We start from the raw sequence: 18,419 nt of genomic DNA, 5'->3' as shown, positions 1-18,419 counted from the left end.
AAAGCGTACAAAGACGTGGCTGACAATGCCATTTTATACTTTCAAAACTTCAAAAGTAGCAAAAGATACCCACTCTACAAACTCACAATGTGTGTGTCTTTCTCCACATTTTTCCACGCAGGAGGAGGAGGAGGAGGAGGAGGAGGGAGGTATATTTCCAGAGCCAAGAGCAGGGAGCAGCTGCAGGGGACCACACCGTCTCCAGACCCTTCCAGGCTGGAGCCTCTGGACAAACCTGTCAACATCCTGCTGGTCAAGAACAGACCCAACGAAGGTACACGTCTTGTCTCATTTATACTCGGATAGAGAGAAAAACACGTAAGGATAATCCTTTAGATCTTGTATTACTTTTTTTAATAAAAAAATAAGGTCATTCATAATGACTTTTAAAAGCAGTGGTTCTCAACCTTTTCTGGAGTTGAGGCATTACATTTTGTTTGACTCGATTGAGTCGGTTCCACAGAGGATATATATTATTTGACAATTTGGCCAATGTTTGACCAGTTTTTATCGTGTAGTTTGTTTTTTTGTTTGTTTGTTTTTTCTTTCTTTCTTTTTAGGTATTAAAAAGGTCTTAAAAGTCCTGAAATTGTCACTGTCATTTTAACAAGAGTTATTTCTACATAACGACATTGCTACTTTGACTTGAAGTAACGGATGTCGGTACTTCTTGCACCACTGTATTGTTCTCCTGGTAGAGTACGGTCTCCGCCTGGGCAGCCAGATCTTCATCAAGGAGATGACCAGCACCGGTCTGGCCTCCAAGGATGGCAACCTGCAGGAGGGGGACATCATTCTAAAGGTGTGTGCCAAAACAAATGTCCACTCACACCAGAACAGGGATTCTTAGGGTTTAAGTTGTTCAACGACCTTTTGTCGCACGCTTCTGTAAAAACATTTTTTTAAAGATATTTTTTGTGGCTTTCGCCTTTATTTTCATAGAGGGATAGGTATACAGTAGGCTGACATGAAATGGGGAGAGAGATGGGGGGGTGACACGCAGTAAAGGCCGTCGGGATCGGGAGTCGAACCCACGGCACACTGCCAGACTGGATTACCAGCCAAAGTGCCCAGACGGCTACGCCAGCTGCCCGGGCCAACTTCTGTTAAATTGACACTAAATGGACACTTAGCTGGGCACACGTCAAAACGAATTTCTGTCATTTGGATTCCATATATGTCGGTATGTCTTCTTCTATGGAAGCATGCCATGCACCGAAAATAGGCTATCGACAAGCTTACATGTCACGCTGTGACGTGTTGTAAGCTTGTAACCTATTTCCGGTTATTTGTTATTTTAGGATTAAGAGTATTTGAAGTGGTCAAATTAGCAATTGAATGCATGTTCAATCTTCCAGAAAATCCTAATGATCTTAGATATTTCATAAAAGCAAAGGTTAAGCCTCTGGCATCTGGGCATTTTGTTTTAGAATACAAAATTACATTTTTTGTCAGGGCTGGTATGGCTGACTTTATCAGTCTGCAACTGGTTGGTTGTATGGCTGTAAAAAAACATATTTTAGAAAAATCGTAGATTTGTGCGAAACGAATACGAATACGCTTTAACTCTGGGAGGTCCCTGGAACAATTTATTTTAAGATGGCGGTCAGTGGCTAATATACATATCAGTTTGGGTTTCCTTTGAGAACGACAACACGATAATATAGAAATGTACGTTTTGTTTTTAGTTTTTTTCTGAAACCCGTTACGCGATTTAGAAGACAGTCTGCCTCCGGTTATTAATCCATGCATGTGCATGTGTGTGTGTGTGTGTGTGTGTGTGTGTGTGTGTGTGTGTGTGTGTGTGTGTGTGTGTGTGTGTGTGTGTGTGTGTGTGTGTGTGTGGCGTGTGGTGTGTGTGTGTGTGTGTGTGTGTGTGTGTGTGTGTGTGTCAGATCAACGGGACGGTGACAGAGAACCTGTCCCTGAGTGACGCCGGCAAGCTGATCGAGCGGTCCCGGGGCAAGCTGCAGCTGGTGGTCCAGAGGGACCGCCGTCAGATCCTGGTCCGCATCCCGCCCCTCGCCGACTCCGACTCTGAGCCCGAAGGTGAGTGGCACGCCAACGCACCGCACCGCCAGCTCGCCTCACGTACTGTACGTGCGGTGCTTAAAGTCATACTGTCACCTTTTTTTTTTACAATTGAACTAAAGTTGTTGTTGGTATAAACTTTCACTGGTGGAAATGCACAATAAGCGTTTCACGTACATTTACTTTTTGACAACTTCTCTAAGTCTTAGGCACAATTTTTTTTATACATCGGATACATCAGTCTTTATTTATTACATTTTTAAATACATAAATAAATAGTGTCGGAGGTAGACACTCGCAACAAAAAATTGTGTTTGGATAAGTTGTCAATAAACGGAATGGTTATTGTGGAAAAACATACCAGTGAAAGTATATATATCAAAAATAACTTTTAAATGGTTACACAGTATGATTTCACATTTTGTTTTTGTTTTTGAGTTTTGATCTTCAAAGTGGGTAACTGTTATGTTACTTGGTGTATCCAGTGGCATTATTTCAACATTCCAAGACCACCAACAGCCATGAATCTTATTTAGACCCACATCCGAATGAGGTTAAACTAAAGGCATTTAAGGGGTTAAAAATAAATGCTGAAACCCCCGCAGTGTCACATGTCGACCCGCAGCTGCGTAGCAGCAACTGTATGCCATTATGAACCACTTTCAACCTGGCGTCCCACGTTGGAAAAAAATCAATGCAATAAAAATAAAATCAATCTAAAGGCTCACAGCATAACTAGGGTTGGAGATCCTGTAGGATTTTATATAGATTCCGGTTCTAATTATTTCCCTCGGTTCCCTCTTTAAAAAAAGGTTTTGAGAACAAATTTAAATTGTAGCAGACGTGAAGTCCACATATCAGCCATGGCAGTGTGATTTAAACCTGGTTCTGGAAAACGGTTCCAGATATGATGGTTCAGCTTCCTCAGTGTTGGATCCGGTTCCCAACCCTAATCCTGGAACATTGTGAGCTTATAATCGTCTATTTCCACGGTGCGCCACCATCCTACGACAAATAAAAACAGGGCTCAAGTGGTTTATAATAAGGTCTTGCTGAGCATTGGCTGTGATGACCTGAAATGTTGTTTTGAGGCCCCGTTTCTGTTTCGGAAAAAACAAATTGAATTGAATTGAAATGAAAATTTAACTCAATATTGACGACAGAGAAAGCAATTTCCTCCCGATTGCTCAAAAGGGCAATTTCTGTTTGTTCTCTCTTCCAGATAATATGTCATACTTTTAGATGGAAGAACCAGCCCAGAGAGACTGAGTGTGTTGCCTTAATATAAAGCTGTTACAACCAGAGCAAAAAGTTGTAAAAGCATATTTTTTTTGTTTCTTCCATAACTTTGCACTTCTCTTTTCACTGCTCTAAGCTTCTAAAACTTTTTAATCTATTTTCCTAAATTCAATAAAAGATATTTTAATCACTATGTACTTTGTATTGTGTGTATTTTTAAGTTGAATAATGCCAATGGAACAAGTAACACTCGTTTGTGTTGTTTGCTTGATGTTATGTTAACCGGATTTATATTCTGTCATTCTAGAGCAGTGTTTCTCAAATGGGGATATGTCTACCCCTAGGGGTCCGTGGAGGTGCTGCAGGGAGTACATGAGAGAAAGTGGAAAAATCACACCTGTGTGAACTGAGTGGTGCAACTCCCCTCTCCCCCTTTAAAGTTTAAAGTCGTTTAATGCAATCAAATAGGACTTTTCTGTTTGGATGTATGGGCTGTCAAGGCCAGAAAGTAGTTTTTTGCCACTCAGTAGGCATTCCCGCATAACTTCCATGTGTGTACCCTCTATTATTAAGGTGGGTTATCATTCATTCATAGCATCAAATGCTATGGTGTCCTCTTGTAGTTTTCTAAGCAAAATGCTTTAGTCTGGTATAAAGAGGGTACTTGGATTCAGAAATCGGGGGAAGGTGGTACTGAATCCAGACAAGTTTGAGAACCACTGGTCTAGACCAGAGTGTGTCTTATTGCTTTTTTCATCATTATATGATGATATTAAAGGTGAAAGGTAACAACCTTTTTTTATTCTGAATGCAGAAAGTTGCATGACAAGCCTTAGTCATAAAGTGGGTAAGGATGCTTATTGCTTATGGAATTTTCAGCATTGTAACATATTAATGTTTTGTCCTAACAGTGTATGAAGTGCCTCACTGAAGTTTATCATTGAAACATTTACATTTATTCCATGTAATATTGTCACTTCACACCACCGTGCCAAATTCTCTCGCTCTCGCTCTCGCTCTCTCTCTCTCTCTCTCTCTCTCTCTCTCTCTCTCTCTCTCTCTCATATGCAACAATGCATACAGCCCTGCTGAATCCCTTTATTCTCATGTAAGGAGATCATAATAGTGTCATAATTCACATTTCAGTCACGGCAGTGCGCTGGAGGCAGGATGGCTCATGGAAGGGCATGTGAGCGGTGGACGTGCAGGACTTTGGTGTAGAGTTCTTCCATTCAGTTTGATTACACACATTTTAAATCATTGAATCACATGCTGTAGTGTGTGCGTGCGTGTGTATGTCTGTCTGTGGGCCCTGATAGGAGCTGAGGACCACTAACCTCAGCCTTTGTGTGGCATACACCGCTACCATCCCTCATCTATCTAAATCATTGATTGATTGATATGCATCAAGCTCCCCCCCCCCCCCTTCTGTGACAGGAGATTCATCTGATTGAGAATTTAACACCTGGGCACTTCAGCAGTAGACTACCCACATAAAATACTGCACACAAACATCTGTTTTGACTCTTTGTGGAAGACGCAGGTGGAAACCCCTGCAAAATAATAAATACGTGCCGACCCGCCGAGTGCTCCAGTGTTTCATTTGGGTATAGAGCGTCGCAGTCCCGCCCCCTACCCTGGACCAGGAAATGATTCTCCGTTCATTTTCCTCATAGACATTTCAGAAAGTATTTATTTAAAGATGTTTACGCCGCGGACAAAGCCAACTCGAGTCGTGACAAATCATGACAACAAACACAATTTTTAGGGCCGAAAAAATAATTAGAAAGAAGAAAAAAACAGCAGGTTACAACACTTTTTTTTTGTTTTTCTTCTTTGTAATTATTTGTTTGGTCCAAAATATTGTTTGTGTTGTCATGAGTTGTCACGACTCAAGTTGGCTTTGTCCGCGGCGTAACCGTCTTTAAATAAATACTTTCTGAAATGTCTATGGGAAAAAATAATTTCTTGGTCCATGGTAGGGGGCGGGACTGCGACGCTCTATAGTCTCTCCTGAAGTGCCCAGGTGTTGTGACGAGCCGTTTTATACCATCAACTGGCTGAAGCGTGCTGGACTTCTCTTTGCATAAAATAAAACGCCTTATCGGTACTCAGATGAAGCCCAACGCAAATTCCTTCATATTGTATGTTTAGGTGCAGGGGGGGGTTTCATCTGACTGTGAAGCAGGGAGGGTACCACCACCCTGAATAGGACTTCAGGGTGGGACTACCTTGGTGGTGGTGGTGATATGGGTTATAAGAGTCTATTCTCGGCTATAACAGTGGTGAACAGTATCATATTATTTTCTGGCTCCATCCTTGCCAGTATGGACAAAAACATCCTAAAGATAAATAGTTGCAAAAGGTAAAACAAAAACAAAAAAGCTTTTGCTGTATAAGATCTGGGAATTCAACTCATCCAGAACTGCACATGGATCTGTGTTTCATACTTGTATTGAACTGAACCTCTTCTGCAGTAGTATCACACAAATGCCAACAGTTGTGGTCTGAATGTCTCCAAAATAGAAATCCTCATGGATTAAAGTCGGTCAAACTAGCAATACAAATTGTATTATATATCCACTATCCAGACGTAAAAACAAATCATTGTTTAGGAAACCGCACTAGTGTCGAGGACTCCTTTCACATTGTTGTGAACAAATGTTACAAATCCCAGATTGGGATGGCCTAAATCATTTTCAGCGATTTTATTATTTTTATTATTATTATTTTTAATCCCTGCTTTCCTACATTACGGAATGCATGGCCAGGGACCACATGAAGGACCTTAAAAGACCACTTTTTGTTTAGGGTTCTATTTAAATCATAGATGTGTTTTCAATTGTGTTTGTATTTTGTGCAATATCCTTATTTATATCATTATTCCTTATAATGGCATGTATCACTGTATTCTTTAAAACGTTTTGGTTGATGTGCACTAGCCTCATTATTATTAGTCTGTTACTTATTAAAGGGATATTTCACTTTAAAATGAAATAATAAACATTAAAAAGTATATACAAATTAATAAAAAAAGTTATTTAAAAATCATGGTCCCCATGGTTCTAAAATTACCTTTTTCATTTGTTTTTGTATATTTTGTTAATGTTTGTTTTATTTTAAAGAGAAATATCCCTTTAAATGTTTGTTTTTTTAAGATTGAAAATAACACGTCAAAGACAAACTCATTTCAGCGTGAGTATATAAACACAACCGTCTGGTGGAACTGGCTACATTCACTCACTGTGAGTGAGTAGGTATAGAAGTAAAGTCATTTTGTGGGTGATGTATTCCTTTAAGCTTTTGGGCAATCATTATTAATGCATTAACATTAACAACTTGTTTGTACAATGAGTGTCTGTGTAGACTCCACATTTCCACTAGGTGGCACCAGATCCTAAACCTTCAGCCAGCTTTCCTCCTTCAATAACTGCTTCTACCTTGTTGCCACTCAATGTCTGGTGTATGTCTGGGGCAGTGGCTTTTAATGTCTGGGGCAGTGGCTTTTAATGTCTGGGGTATGTCTGGGGCAGGGGCTTTTTATGTCTGGTGTCTGTCCTGGGGGCTTCAATGTCTGACTGGTCAGTGCTTCAATGTCTTGCTTCTCCCTGTGGAAAAGGGTGCAATGTCTTGGGTCTGTCTGTCTGAGGATGGCTTCCTCATCCAATGGGGTTTCTAATGGTGGAACAACATCTGGAGAGGGGCCATCTGTTAGTGTTGGGAGTGGTTGTCACAACATAAATCCGTAGACTCCTCATTGGCCGTTGGGATTTTGTACCTCAACATTGGTCGTCGCCAATTTAGCTGAGCCAGGCATAATATATTGCATTAGTTATGGCAAGCTGAGTTGTATAAAAGTATCTGCGCTGAGGCTGCAATGCTTTCTGATTTATAATCATCTATGTAAGATAACGTGGGGTTTTTTGTATATGAAAACCCACATTTTTAATTTAACATAGCATCTTCTATCATAACTGCATTTCTAATATTTGAAACAAACCAAACCGCTTGGAAATCTCTTGAGGATCCAGCGAGTTTAATTGTGGAGAGCCCACCTTCAGTAGACATGCATGGGGGCTTGACTTACATTGCATTAGGGGTCACGACTGGGCCGAGATAACATGACAGCCTGCGATGACACACATCCCTCCCAATGTAAAGCATGCATCGGCCAATGAGGTATCTGCGTGTATACAGTGTGTATATATATATATCTACTAGTGGTGGCGGTCTTTCACGGATGGTCTCTGTTTGTCTTTCTGTGTCCGTCCGTCCGTCTGTCAGACATGTCGGAGATGGAGTCCTTCCATTCCTACTCGCCAGCGGAGGGCCGGAGGTCGCGCCAGTCCGACCTCTCCTCTCATTCGTCCAACGAACGCGATGGGCACAGGTAGGACCGATGGAGACACGCAGGGTACAGGGTACAGGGTACACGATGGGCACAGGTAGGACCGATGGAGACACGCAGGGTACAGGGTACAGGGTACACGATGGGCACAGGTAGGACCGATGGAGACACGCAGGGAGGGCAACAGCTTATCAAACGTATTGATTTAATCAATTATGCATTGTTTTAATTTTCAGACGATATAGAAATAAATGTGGGGGTTCTTGATATGAATGAATCAATTTTATATAGTCTCATCACAGCTTTACAGCAGGTGGGTGAAATCTGTGCAGGGCAAGGAGGAAAAAATAAATCGTACACACAGCCTAAATAAGCAGCAGCCATGTATAGTACATGAGGTGCATCATAAGGTGCAAAAGAGTGGCACTGCATTGGTCATAATACTAATAATAGCTCAGATTTATATAGCGCTTTTTTAAGTACCCAATGTCGCTTTACTGTACATGAAGAAATGAAGGAACCAACTTAATTACAGTACGTGGTTTCATTGTGGCAGCGGTGGCTGAACGGATTGCGGAGCGGTCTTGATACCGGAAGGTCGCCAGTTCGAATCAGCGGTCCGACACGTTAAAATTACCACCGCTGAAGTGCCCTTGAACAAGGCATTGAACCACTACGATGAAATGTTCTATGAGCAGGGCCTGGCTGGAAACAAGTTCTTGAGCTTAGCCCAGATACCCTGGGTAAATATAGTAATCATTTAATTTCATTTCATTTCACATAGCAGCAGGGTATGTACATACATGAGGTTAGACATAGGCCTACAGTGCAACAGGTAGCAGCAGCAACAACATAAGGAGGATCCACATAAGAAGGTAGCCAGCACATAAGGCAAACACTTCACAGGCAACAATCCACATGGTAGGGCATTCACTTTTAGTCATTTTTACTAGTTGACTAGTCGACTAGTTGTTTAACTACCTATTATGTAAAAAAATAAAATAAATTAAAAAAATGTAATAATTTAATAGTTTGTACATTGAAAAACTGTGTACATGGTGACTATAACTATAATCTACCTGATCTTGAGGCCTACAAAATCAGGAAAAAAATAAAAAAAAATAAACTTTTTTTTCCTTTTTCGTATCAACTAGTCAACTAGTACCAACAAGGTCGACTAGTGGATTTACTAGTCGACTAGTAAACTAGTCGACTAGTTGCTTAATGCCCTACCACAAAGGAACATAACGTTTAAGACTGATTTAACATCAACCAGTCGACCGCTCAAGTCAAAGTCCTTGTATGAGTGTGTGTGAACGTACTTCTGTGTGTTGTTGTACCAGGGAAGACCATTCCAGAGCAACCAAGATGTCTGCCATGGCCTCACCGTTCAGGGTACCAGAGGACCCCCAGGGCCCCGGGGCCCCGCTGGAGCCTGGAGGCCACACACACTCAGATGAGAACCCGGGTACTGTACCCCTCCGTCTCTCTCTCTCTCTCTCTGGCCCCTTTTCCACCAGGGTTGAACCGCCCTTGTTCTTACTCCATGAGCCAGAGCTCCAAACTTGGAACGTTAACTATGAATTAAGTAGGCAAAACCATACCTATATTAAATTGTTTATAGGGTCAATATAAGTAAATATATATATGATAACCCTTCCACAGTAGTAGCTTTTTCAATTTTTACATTTTCCTACAGTATATAATGCGTAATTTGCATATTTAAATGTACAATTACAGGAAATGTGCAATACAATAAATCATTGTATTTGTGTAAGTAATCAACTGGGCAAGTTTCATGTTGATATCTGTTAATTAATCTTTTTTTACCTATTCACCTACTGTATCATGTATATACCGTACTGTAGGTGAAAATAACAATCTGTGATAAATATGAAAAAGCTACTCCTGTGGAAGGGTTATCATATATTAATTTACTGTACTTATATTGATCCTATACACAATTTAATATACAGTAGGTATGGTTTTGCCCACTCAATTCGTAATTAGCGTTCCAATTTTGGGGCTCTGGTTGAACCGAGCTGGTTCAACCCTGCTTCAAGGTTCAAGGTTGTACTTTATTGTTACATCTTGATCTTGTGTACAGGTACATAAGAGTAAAACCTATTCCTTCAAACAATGCAACAGCGTTTTCCTTTTCCCTGTTTCGCTCTGGTTCTTATCAGTTCGTTCATGTATCTGATTGTTCGGGGAAAGAAGCTTTTTGCAGTCTGTTTCCAGTGGCTTTGAGACTGCGAAAACGTTTTCCATGTTGCAGCATTTCAAACAGTCTGCGGTTGGGATGTCCTTCATAATTCCACGAGCTGGAAAAGGGGCCGTTGTCTCTCTCTGGTCATTGTTGAGAAATAAACCTGACAGGCGGAAAGGGGATGAGTTTTTATGAAGGGGTTTGTTTCTCAACAATGACAGGCTTACTGTTCATTATCCCACTTATTACAGGACTGCTTAAAATGATCCCTGGCTAATAATCGTATGTGCCTTACCCTCTAAATACCCCCTAAATATTTAATTCATTTTGGAAACGGTTAATCTTTTACTCAAGAGTATCACCCACAAGTTGATGATGTAATTTGTCCATGTGTGGTTCAGCCCTATGGAATGTATTGGAATGCATGTACTAATAAAAACATATTTAAAATATTGTTTTGACGTATTAACCTCAGGAAGTATTTTTTAGTTAGCATATGCTTTCCACACAATTCCATAGGGCTGGACCACACATGGACAAATTACATCATCAACTTGTGACGGGTGTTGTTAAAGATTAACTGTTTCTAAGATAAATACAAAATGTAAGTGTTTTAATAAGTTTTACTTATTACCCAGTGATCCTTTTAATAAAGACATTAGTGTCTGTGGTTAAGTGTTGATTTTTTTATTCACAGCAGGTGTCAGAACCACACCCAAGATCCTGCTGAGGCCCAGTCCAGAAGACGAGGAGCTGTATGGGTATGTCTCCATTCATCATCGTATCTGTTCTCCTTCGTCTCTGGGAAGGTTTAGTTTTGCATTCTCTTCGTGGCTTCAAGTTGCTGACAGTGCAGCTGTGTGTGTGTGTGTGTGTGTGTGTGTGTGTGTGTGTGTGTGTGTGTGTGTGTGTGTGTGTGTGTGTGTGTGTGTGTGTGTGTGTGTGTGTGTGTGTGTGTGTGTGTGTGTGTGTGTGTGTGTGTGTGTGTGTGTGTGTGTGTGTGTGTGTGTGTGTGTGTGTGTGTGTGTGTGTGTGTGTGTGTGTGTGTGCGCACGCATTAATGATTAATGCTTACATTTAAGACCTTTGTCCCACATTCTCCTTTCCTCTCATTCTTCTCTGTCTCTCCACTTCTCCCCCTCACCCTTTCTTCCCTCCCTCACGCTTCCTACTCTCCCTCACCTGTTCCACACTCTCCCTACCTCCCCCCATCTCTTCTCTCTGCCATTCCTCTCGTCCCTACCTCCCCCCATCTCTTCTCTCTGCCATTCCTCTCGTCCCTACCTCCCCCCATCTCTTCTCTCTGCCATTCCTCTCGTCCCTACCTCCCCCCATCTCTTCTCTCTGCCATTCCTCTCGTCCCTACCTCCCCCATCTCTTCTCTCTCCCATTCCTCTCGTCCCTACCTCCCCCATCTCTTCTCTCTGCCATTCCTCTCGTCCCTACCTCCCCCCATCTCTTCTCTCTGCCATTCCTCTCGTCCCTACCTCCCCCCATCTCTTCTCTCTGCCATTCCTCTCGTCCCTACCTCCCCCATCTCTTCTCTCTCCCATTCCTCTCGTCCCTACCTCCCCCATCTCTTCTCTCTCCCATTCCTCTCGTCCCTACCTCCCCCATCTCTTCTCTCTGCCATTCCTCTCGTCCCTACCTCCCCCCATCTCTTCTCTCTGCCATTCCTCTCGTCCCTACCTCCCCCCATCTCTTCTCTCTCCCATTCCTCTCGTCCCTACCTCCCCCCATCTCTTCTCTCTGCCATTCCATCCTGTCTTCCCAATATGTCTGTACACAGACAAGAGCAAGTCTTTGCCCACGGACACAGATTTCTTTTTTTACATTAACATACAACATTATGATGTTCTTATTTTGATCGTAAGACCCAATTACTGAATGTCAAATTTTGAGGTTTTCTTCAGAATATGAAACTTATTTACTACAACACTATGGCACATTAGGAGTCCACTATACTAGCGGTTCTCAAATGTGTTATTTTCAAGGACTCCCTTAACTCTACGATGGGTATACAATACCCATCGTGTGTCAAAAACTGGAATTTTGACCAAAAAAAATTCCACCACAAGCCAGCATGGCGCTGACCCCTGTCTCCTCTTCCTCCTCCTCCCTGCAGAGCCAACACCTCCATGGTGAGCTTCGAGAAGGGTGAAAGCGTGGGTCTGAGGCTGGCGGGAGGGAACGACGTGGGCATCTTCATCGCCGGCGTGCAGGACGGCAGTCCCGCCGAGGAGGAGGGCCTTCGCACCGGAGACCAGATCATGAAGGTATTCCGACCGGCTGGCTGACTGACTGACTGACTGACTGACTGACTGACTGACTGACTGACTGAGTGGTCAGATGGAACTAACGTAGTATAATTTCAGTTCCTATTTTTCTGTATCACGATGAAAACACATTTTTCAAGGTTTTAAATAAAAATAAAATATGTTTATTTTTTCATACATTTTTATGTTATATTATCAATAACATCGTAGTGTTTTGCCAGTTATTTTGGGGTTATTTTGGGGACCAGCGGGCCCCGGCCCGCTGGTCTTATTAAAACCTAAATCTTCAACCACTACATGTTGGCTTTGATTTAGTTTGATTTCATTTTCGTAAACACAATATAATTAATAATAACAGGATATACACATAATTAATTAATTGCATAATTAAAACACTTATTTCCAACGTGGTCATCAGGATAACATGAGCCAATATTTTTATCCTCTTATTTTTCTGTTTTATTTTAACTTCCCTTTTACTGGATTCAGACACCCGTTTAATAAAGTGTGTGTGTGTGTGTGCGTGTGCGCGTGTGTGCGTTCATCAAGGTGAACAACGTGGACTTCAGAGGCATCGTGAGAGAGGAGGCTGTGCTCTTCCTGCTGGAGATTCCTAAAGGAGAGAACATCACCATCCTGGCCCAGAGCAAACCCCAAGGTGGTTACATGTTCAAGCATGAAGCCTGTGTTTCATTAAGTACTAGGAGTTGGGATCCCCTAGGCTATTTTCAGTGTGCATTGTGTGCTTGTAGATCGAATATCTTGGCTTTTTTTTTTTAATAGACTTCTTTCTTTTGTTTTCCATTCCTTAATACAGTTTACAAAGACATCCTGTCGTCGGGCCGGGGCGACTCGTTCTTCATCCGGACCCACTTTGAGTACGAGAAGGAGGGTCCCCAGGGCCTGGGCTTCAGCCGGGGGGACATCTTCAAGGTGGTGGACACCCTGTACGACGGCAAGTTGGGCAACTGGCTGGCCGTCCGCACCGCCAACAACAAGCAGCTCCAGGAGAAAGGGCTCATCCCCAACAAGAGCAGGTACAGCTAGTGTTGTAGACAGTACTCGAGTCCGGCCTCGAGTCCACCTTTTTCTTTACTCTCGTCTCGGTCTCGGTCTCGCACCTGATTTGACTCATTCTTGACTCGGTCTCGGACCAAGGGACTCGGGACCCCTCCCCCACCGAGTCAACTCGAGTCACGAGTCACTACAATGCGATGAAATACATGTATTATACCCATATTATGAGGAGCCCATTCACATTAACACTTTGACGCCATACCACGTGTTCCCCGCGTTTTAATCAAATGTTCTACGCTGCCTAGTTTTGTTTTATTACCTTTAGATCATACGCTGAAGTATCTGGGCTTTTGATCGTCGAAATTCCGCCGAAGATAGCTTGCGCCGTGTGTTTACATTCCATCGCACCAATCGCCATCTTGCTACGGTACATGGAGGGGGGTGTGAGGCTGTTGTAGTCAGACAAAACCCCCGTCCACTTGCATTGGACTCAATTTCCCAGAAGCCCTAGCAGCCCAGCGAATGTGTCGATTTCCGATTTCGAGATCACAACATGAAGCTCTCTCCCCCTGCTCCGCGGCAGAGACGGACTTTCGTTTTAATTATTACAATAGGGCGATTTAGACACATAAAACAAATAGCGGGAATCTCGTATTATGCAGCGGCGGAACACTGGATCAAACAATTAGCGGCACTAGAACTGTTTTAACATTATAAGAAAGCTGTCTGGCACTTTTAGACAGCTGTCTTTTTAAGTAACGGAGTGTACAGTACATGTAACATCACATCAGCGTGTACATCTGCTATTTTTGAAAATATTTGAAAACTATTGAAAATGTTTCCATTTTCTTTTAACAAAAATAATTCTGGGGGTCCCTGGCACAAATATATATCAATGTGGGGGTCCTACTGCACAATAGTCACTCTCTCTCAATCTCTCGCTCTCTCTCTGTGTGTCTCTCTCTCAGGGCTGATCAGTTGGCCAGTGTACAGAACTGTCACAAAGTGGCCCCCGGGGACCGTGCGGACTTCTGGCGCCTGCGTGGCCAACGCGCCGCCAAGAGGAAAGACGCCAGGAAGAACCGTGACGACATGGGCAGCGTCCCCCTGGCCACGCGCTTCCCCGCCTACGAGAGGGTGGTCCTACGAGAGGGTATGAGAGGGTGGTCCTACGAGAGGGTGGTCCTACGAGAGGGTATGAGAGGGTGGTCCTACGAGAGGGTGGTCCTACGAGAGGGTATAATAGAGATATTTACTCTGAGGGTGGTCCTACGAGAGGGTATAATATAGATATTTACTCTGCGTCTACGAGAGGGTGGTCCTACGAGAGGGTATAATATAGAGATTTACTCTGCGTCACTACGAGAGGGTATAATATAGATATTTACTCTTCCCCGCCTACGAGAGGGTGGTCCTACGAGAGGGTATAATATAGATATTTACTCTTCCCCGCCTACGAGAGGGTGGTCCTACGAGAGGGTATAATATAGATATTTACTCTGCGTCAGTTTAACTCTGTTGGTTAAATATGTACACTCTGAGCTAAGTTAAAGGACGACTTCACCGCTATTCAACGTATCTTCATATCATTTCTTTCTACCCGGTCTGTGTCTCATAGGGTCTTCCAGTGTAGTTAGGTAAAGTTAGCTTAAGTTGTGGCAAATCTGCAAACAAAAATGCTTACCACTCGCTTTCTTCACAGATGTGTTCATAAAGGTGTCTACAATCACATAAACTCCCTTGGGAAACTTTGTGACAGCTGCTGAAAGTTGGGGTACCATTAACAACCAATATAAGGCAAAGAATTCCACATTTCATTATACTTTAAGTAGCTTGTGACATGTCAAACTAGGGGGGTTTCATGATGCTGAATCCATTCCAAGCATGAGTTTTGCACGAAAATACAATTCGGCCATAGCCACTTGCCCAAAATGTACCTAAATGTGCTGACCTCATCACATTTGTGATGACGGCTATGGGCATTTTTAGGCAAAGGAGTGTTTTTGTGCAAAACTAATGCTTGCAATGGATTCAGAATCTTGAAAACCCCCTATTTTGACACGTCACATGCTACTTAAATATACCTTATATTGGTTGATAATGGTACCCCAACTTTCAGCAGCTGTCACAAAGTTTCCCAAGGGAGTTGGGTTGGAACAAATTTATGTGATTGTAGACACCTTTATGAACACATCTGTGAAGAAAGCTAGTGGTAAGCATTTTTTTTGTAAATTTGCCACAACTTAAGCTAACTTTACCTAACTAGTGACATCATCGATGGGGGATCCAAGCTAATGGAAAGGCTTTCTAACCAGAAGTTGCCATGCTATAATGGAACCCATCGTAAACATCGAAATATTTTATTTAAAAAATAGATGTGTCTAAAGATGATGGGTTTCTGAACTGCCCACAGCCCTCCTATGAGCCACAGACCGTAGAAAGATGTGTGAGGACCATTTATGAAGAAGTCCTCCTTTAAATTAAGATGAGGATTTTACAGAGTAGTTGTTTGAGCCACAAAGCTATTGCAATGTCTGTCTGTCTGTGTACAGCTGGTTTCAGACGTCCTGTGGTGCTGTTTGGACCCATCGCTGATGCTGCAAATGAGAAGCTGGCCTCAGAGATGCCTGACCAGTTTGTCATCGCCAGTGAGTCTGTGTGTGTGTGCGTGTTTGTCTGCATGTATACTACATTGTATCGAGGCTATGCGTGTGGCATCATCGTGCCCGGAAGTTATGTGGGAGTGCCCACTGACTACTGAGTGGCAAAAAAAAACATTCTGGCCTTGAGAGCCCATATATCCATCCATCCACACATCTGATTGTACGTTAAACTCACCAACATTGAAGCTGTACGGAAAGCTTGAATTATGCTCTTTCTATCTGCAAAATCTTTGTTTCATAAAAATCCACCATAGACATGTTATGAGTCCTACCTTCTGTCAATAAATGACCTGCAGGTGATTATTAAGTGTCAGAGTTTGGAAGCGCTCGTTTTCCATAACGCAACGTCCTGCTGCCTCCTGCATTACAGTATATGCATTATGTGAATCAGGTGGTACGGTACGCAGGAGGACCATTGAGTGATTTCCAACGAGCGCATCCAAACTCGCTGCTCAATGTTTCCCCACTCAGTCTAGTTGAGGGGTGGGGAGTGATGCATGTGCATCTATGTAAAGTGCCTTGGATAAAGGCGCTACAGTTGGAGGCCATCGATATTGTCCTTTTCTTTTTGCTGAGATTTGCGTGATCTGCGCAAAAGGACAGTTAACCCATTTTGGGCGGGAACCCCTTTTGGTGTTTTAAACATTGTTATAATTTAGCTATTGAAAAATAGCAGATCTACAAGCTCATAGCGCGCCACCGAGTGGCGCGCTACGAGCTTGTAGGTCTGCTATTTTTGAAAAATCGTGAAAATATTTATTTCAGAAAACTGGAGGATTTAGAAGGATTTTTTTAAATGTTGAGGTCAGGCCTTAATGGGTCAAATTATAAGGGACAACATCGGTGGCACCCAACTGTACTCTGTATTACATGTATGCGTTACTTCACTGAGCTCACACAGTTGCCTTGTATCTGGGTCTCTATATCAGATGCGTTACTTCACTGAGCTCACACAGTTGCCTTGTATCTGGGTCTCTATATCATGCGTTACTTCACTGAGCTCACACAGTTGCCTTGTATCTGGGTCTCTATATCAGAAACGGAACCTAAAGATGCTGGATCTGAGAAGTCCTCTGGCGTGGTTCGCCTCAACACCATCCGACAGATCATTGAGCAGGTGTGTACTTTGTGGCTTCACAGATCGGTTTTGCATTCTCCGTGCAGTCTCCGTTTCGAAAAAGAACCGCTTTGCACGTGCGCGCCTGTGTGTGTGTGTGTGTGTGTGTGTGTGCGCGCGCGTCACTGAATACAGAAAGACCAGTGGTTCCTAAACATTTTAGCCCGTGACCCAAAAAAGGAATTGGACCCAAACTAATGAACATTTTCACTACTTCTTAGATTTTTATTTTTTCACTGAAAAAAATTATTGAATTTATTTTTAATTCATGAAAACAATTGCTTTTTGGGAATGTTTCTTGAAAATGTTTTTAAATAATAATAATTCAAAACAAAATGTAGGAAACAAATGAATAAAGGGACCCATACAAATGTGTCCACGACCCACCAATGGGTCCCGACCCGGTGTTTGGGAACCCGTGCTCTGCCGTAGTCTAAAGTTTGGACGTCCCGTGCTTGCTTTGCTTTCAGGACAAACACGCGCTGCTGGACGTGACGCCCAAGGCGGTGGACACGCTCAACTACACCCAGTGGTACCCCATCGTCATCTTCTTCAACCCGGACAGCAAGCAGGGAGTCAAGGCCATGCGGCACAGGGTCATCCCCGGCTCCAACCGCAGCGCGCGCAAACTCTACGACCAGGCCGTCAAGCTGAGGAAGACCTGCGCGCACCTATTCACTGGTCGGCATTCCATTGTACCACACACACACACACGCATGCATAAGCACCCACTCAGCATAACAAAGCGTTGTCGTCTTGTAGATCAGATATTTTGGCTATTGTAAACAGAAGGTCTCAAGGTGGCCTGACACTAGCCGATTTTCTTCGATCTGAAATCTGATAGCACCACACACTACAGGATAATCGGGCCCGATTATTTTATCCGATTATTTTATGCAGCACACACTACACGGTTTTAAAACTCGGGCGCAGCGCACCCAAGGATTCTCGCTCAAGTCTGACCACTCGAGCAGCTATCAGCTGCCTCAGGGGGGGCATGAGCATAATTAATTTCAGTCAGACTGTCTTGGATTGCATAATTATATTAAGCATACATTTATAGAGCGTAAATAATTGAACATATTTGGCGTCACGGCTCTGTCCCACATCATTCATTCCCTGTAAGCATGAATTACAATCAAGTATTTGCCAACTGCTAGATTTGACAGAATGAAGTAGGCCCCATATTACAATCGTAGAAACAGGGCCCACATGTGGATGCTGGGTTGGTGGTGGGAGCACACAAAAAAAGCACGAAGCAGCAGCAGAGCAGAGCAGCAAGAAGAATGAGCTGTGAGCAGGGACTGGGAGGTTTAAATAGCCCGCACCAAAAAGATGAGGAGTGAACATTAGCTCTCCTTTGAGTTGTCTGCCTGAACTAGCTCTGCAGGCTTCACATCATGTAACCCCTGTGATCAATATTTAAACATCTGTGTATGTTGACACTTGAGTTCTGTCACATCTAATGGTGATACCTGAAAGCAGCCAGTAGATGGCAGCAGAGGACCTACAGTTCTTC

General features: G+C 43.0%; 1 protein-coding gene across 1 annotated transcript in view; it reads left to right on the top strand.

The window, feature by feature from the left end:
• The window catches only part of LOC306934135 (tight junction protein 2-like), a 72,920-nt gene that overhangs the window by 45,515 nt on the left and 8,986 nt on the right, over window positions 1-18,419 (top strand). Inside the window, exons 6-18 of the mRNA XM_079516621.1 lie at window positions 128-274; window positions 699-802; window positions 1,896-2,049; window positions 7,555-7,660; window positions 8,962-9,086; window positions 10,525-10,588; window positions 11,953-12,103; window positions 12,653-12,761; window positions 12,921-13,140; window positions 14,089-14,273; window positions 15,673-15,768; window positions 16,821-16,900; window positions 17,371-17,581. Of these exons, the coding sequence (XP_079372747.1) occupies window positions 128-274; window positions 699-802; window positions 1,896-2,049; window positions 7,555-7,660; window positions 8,962-9,086; window positions 10,525-10,588; window positions 11,953-12,103; window positions 12,653-12,761; window positions 12,921-13,140; window positions 14,089-14,273; window positions 15,673-15,768; window positions 16,821-16,900; window positions 17,371-17,581 (1,752 nt within the window). The remainder of the gene's footprint in view (window positions 1-127; window positions 275-698; window positions 803-1,895; window positions 2,050-7,554; window positions 7,661-8,961; window positions 9,087-10,524; window positions 10,589-11,952; window positions 12,104-12,652; window positions 12,762-12,920; window positions 13,141-14,088; window positions 14,274-15,672; window positions 15,769-16,820; window positions 16,901-17,370; window positions 17,582-18,419) is intronic.

This window comes from Electrona antarctica (assembly GCF_951216825.1).
Source record: "Electrona antarctica genome assembly, chromosome: 12".
NCBI classification, from domain to species: Eukaryota; Metazoa; Chordata; class Actinopteri; order Myctophiformes; family Myctophidae; genus Electrona; species Electrona antarctica.
Note: the sequence above shows the minus strand (reverse complement) of the source record. Positions and strands in the feature narration are given on the sequence as shown.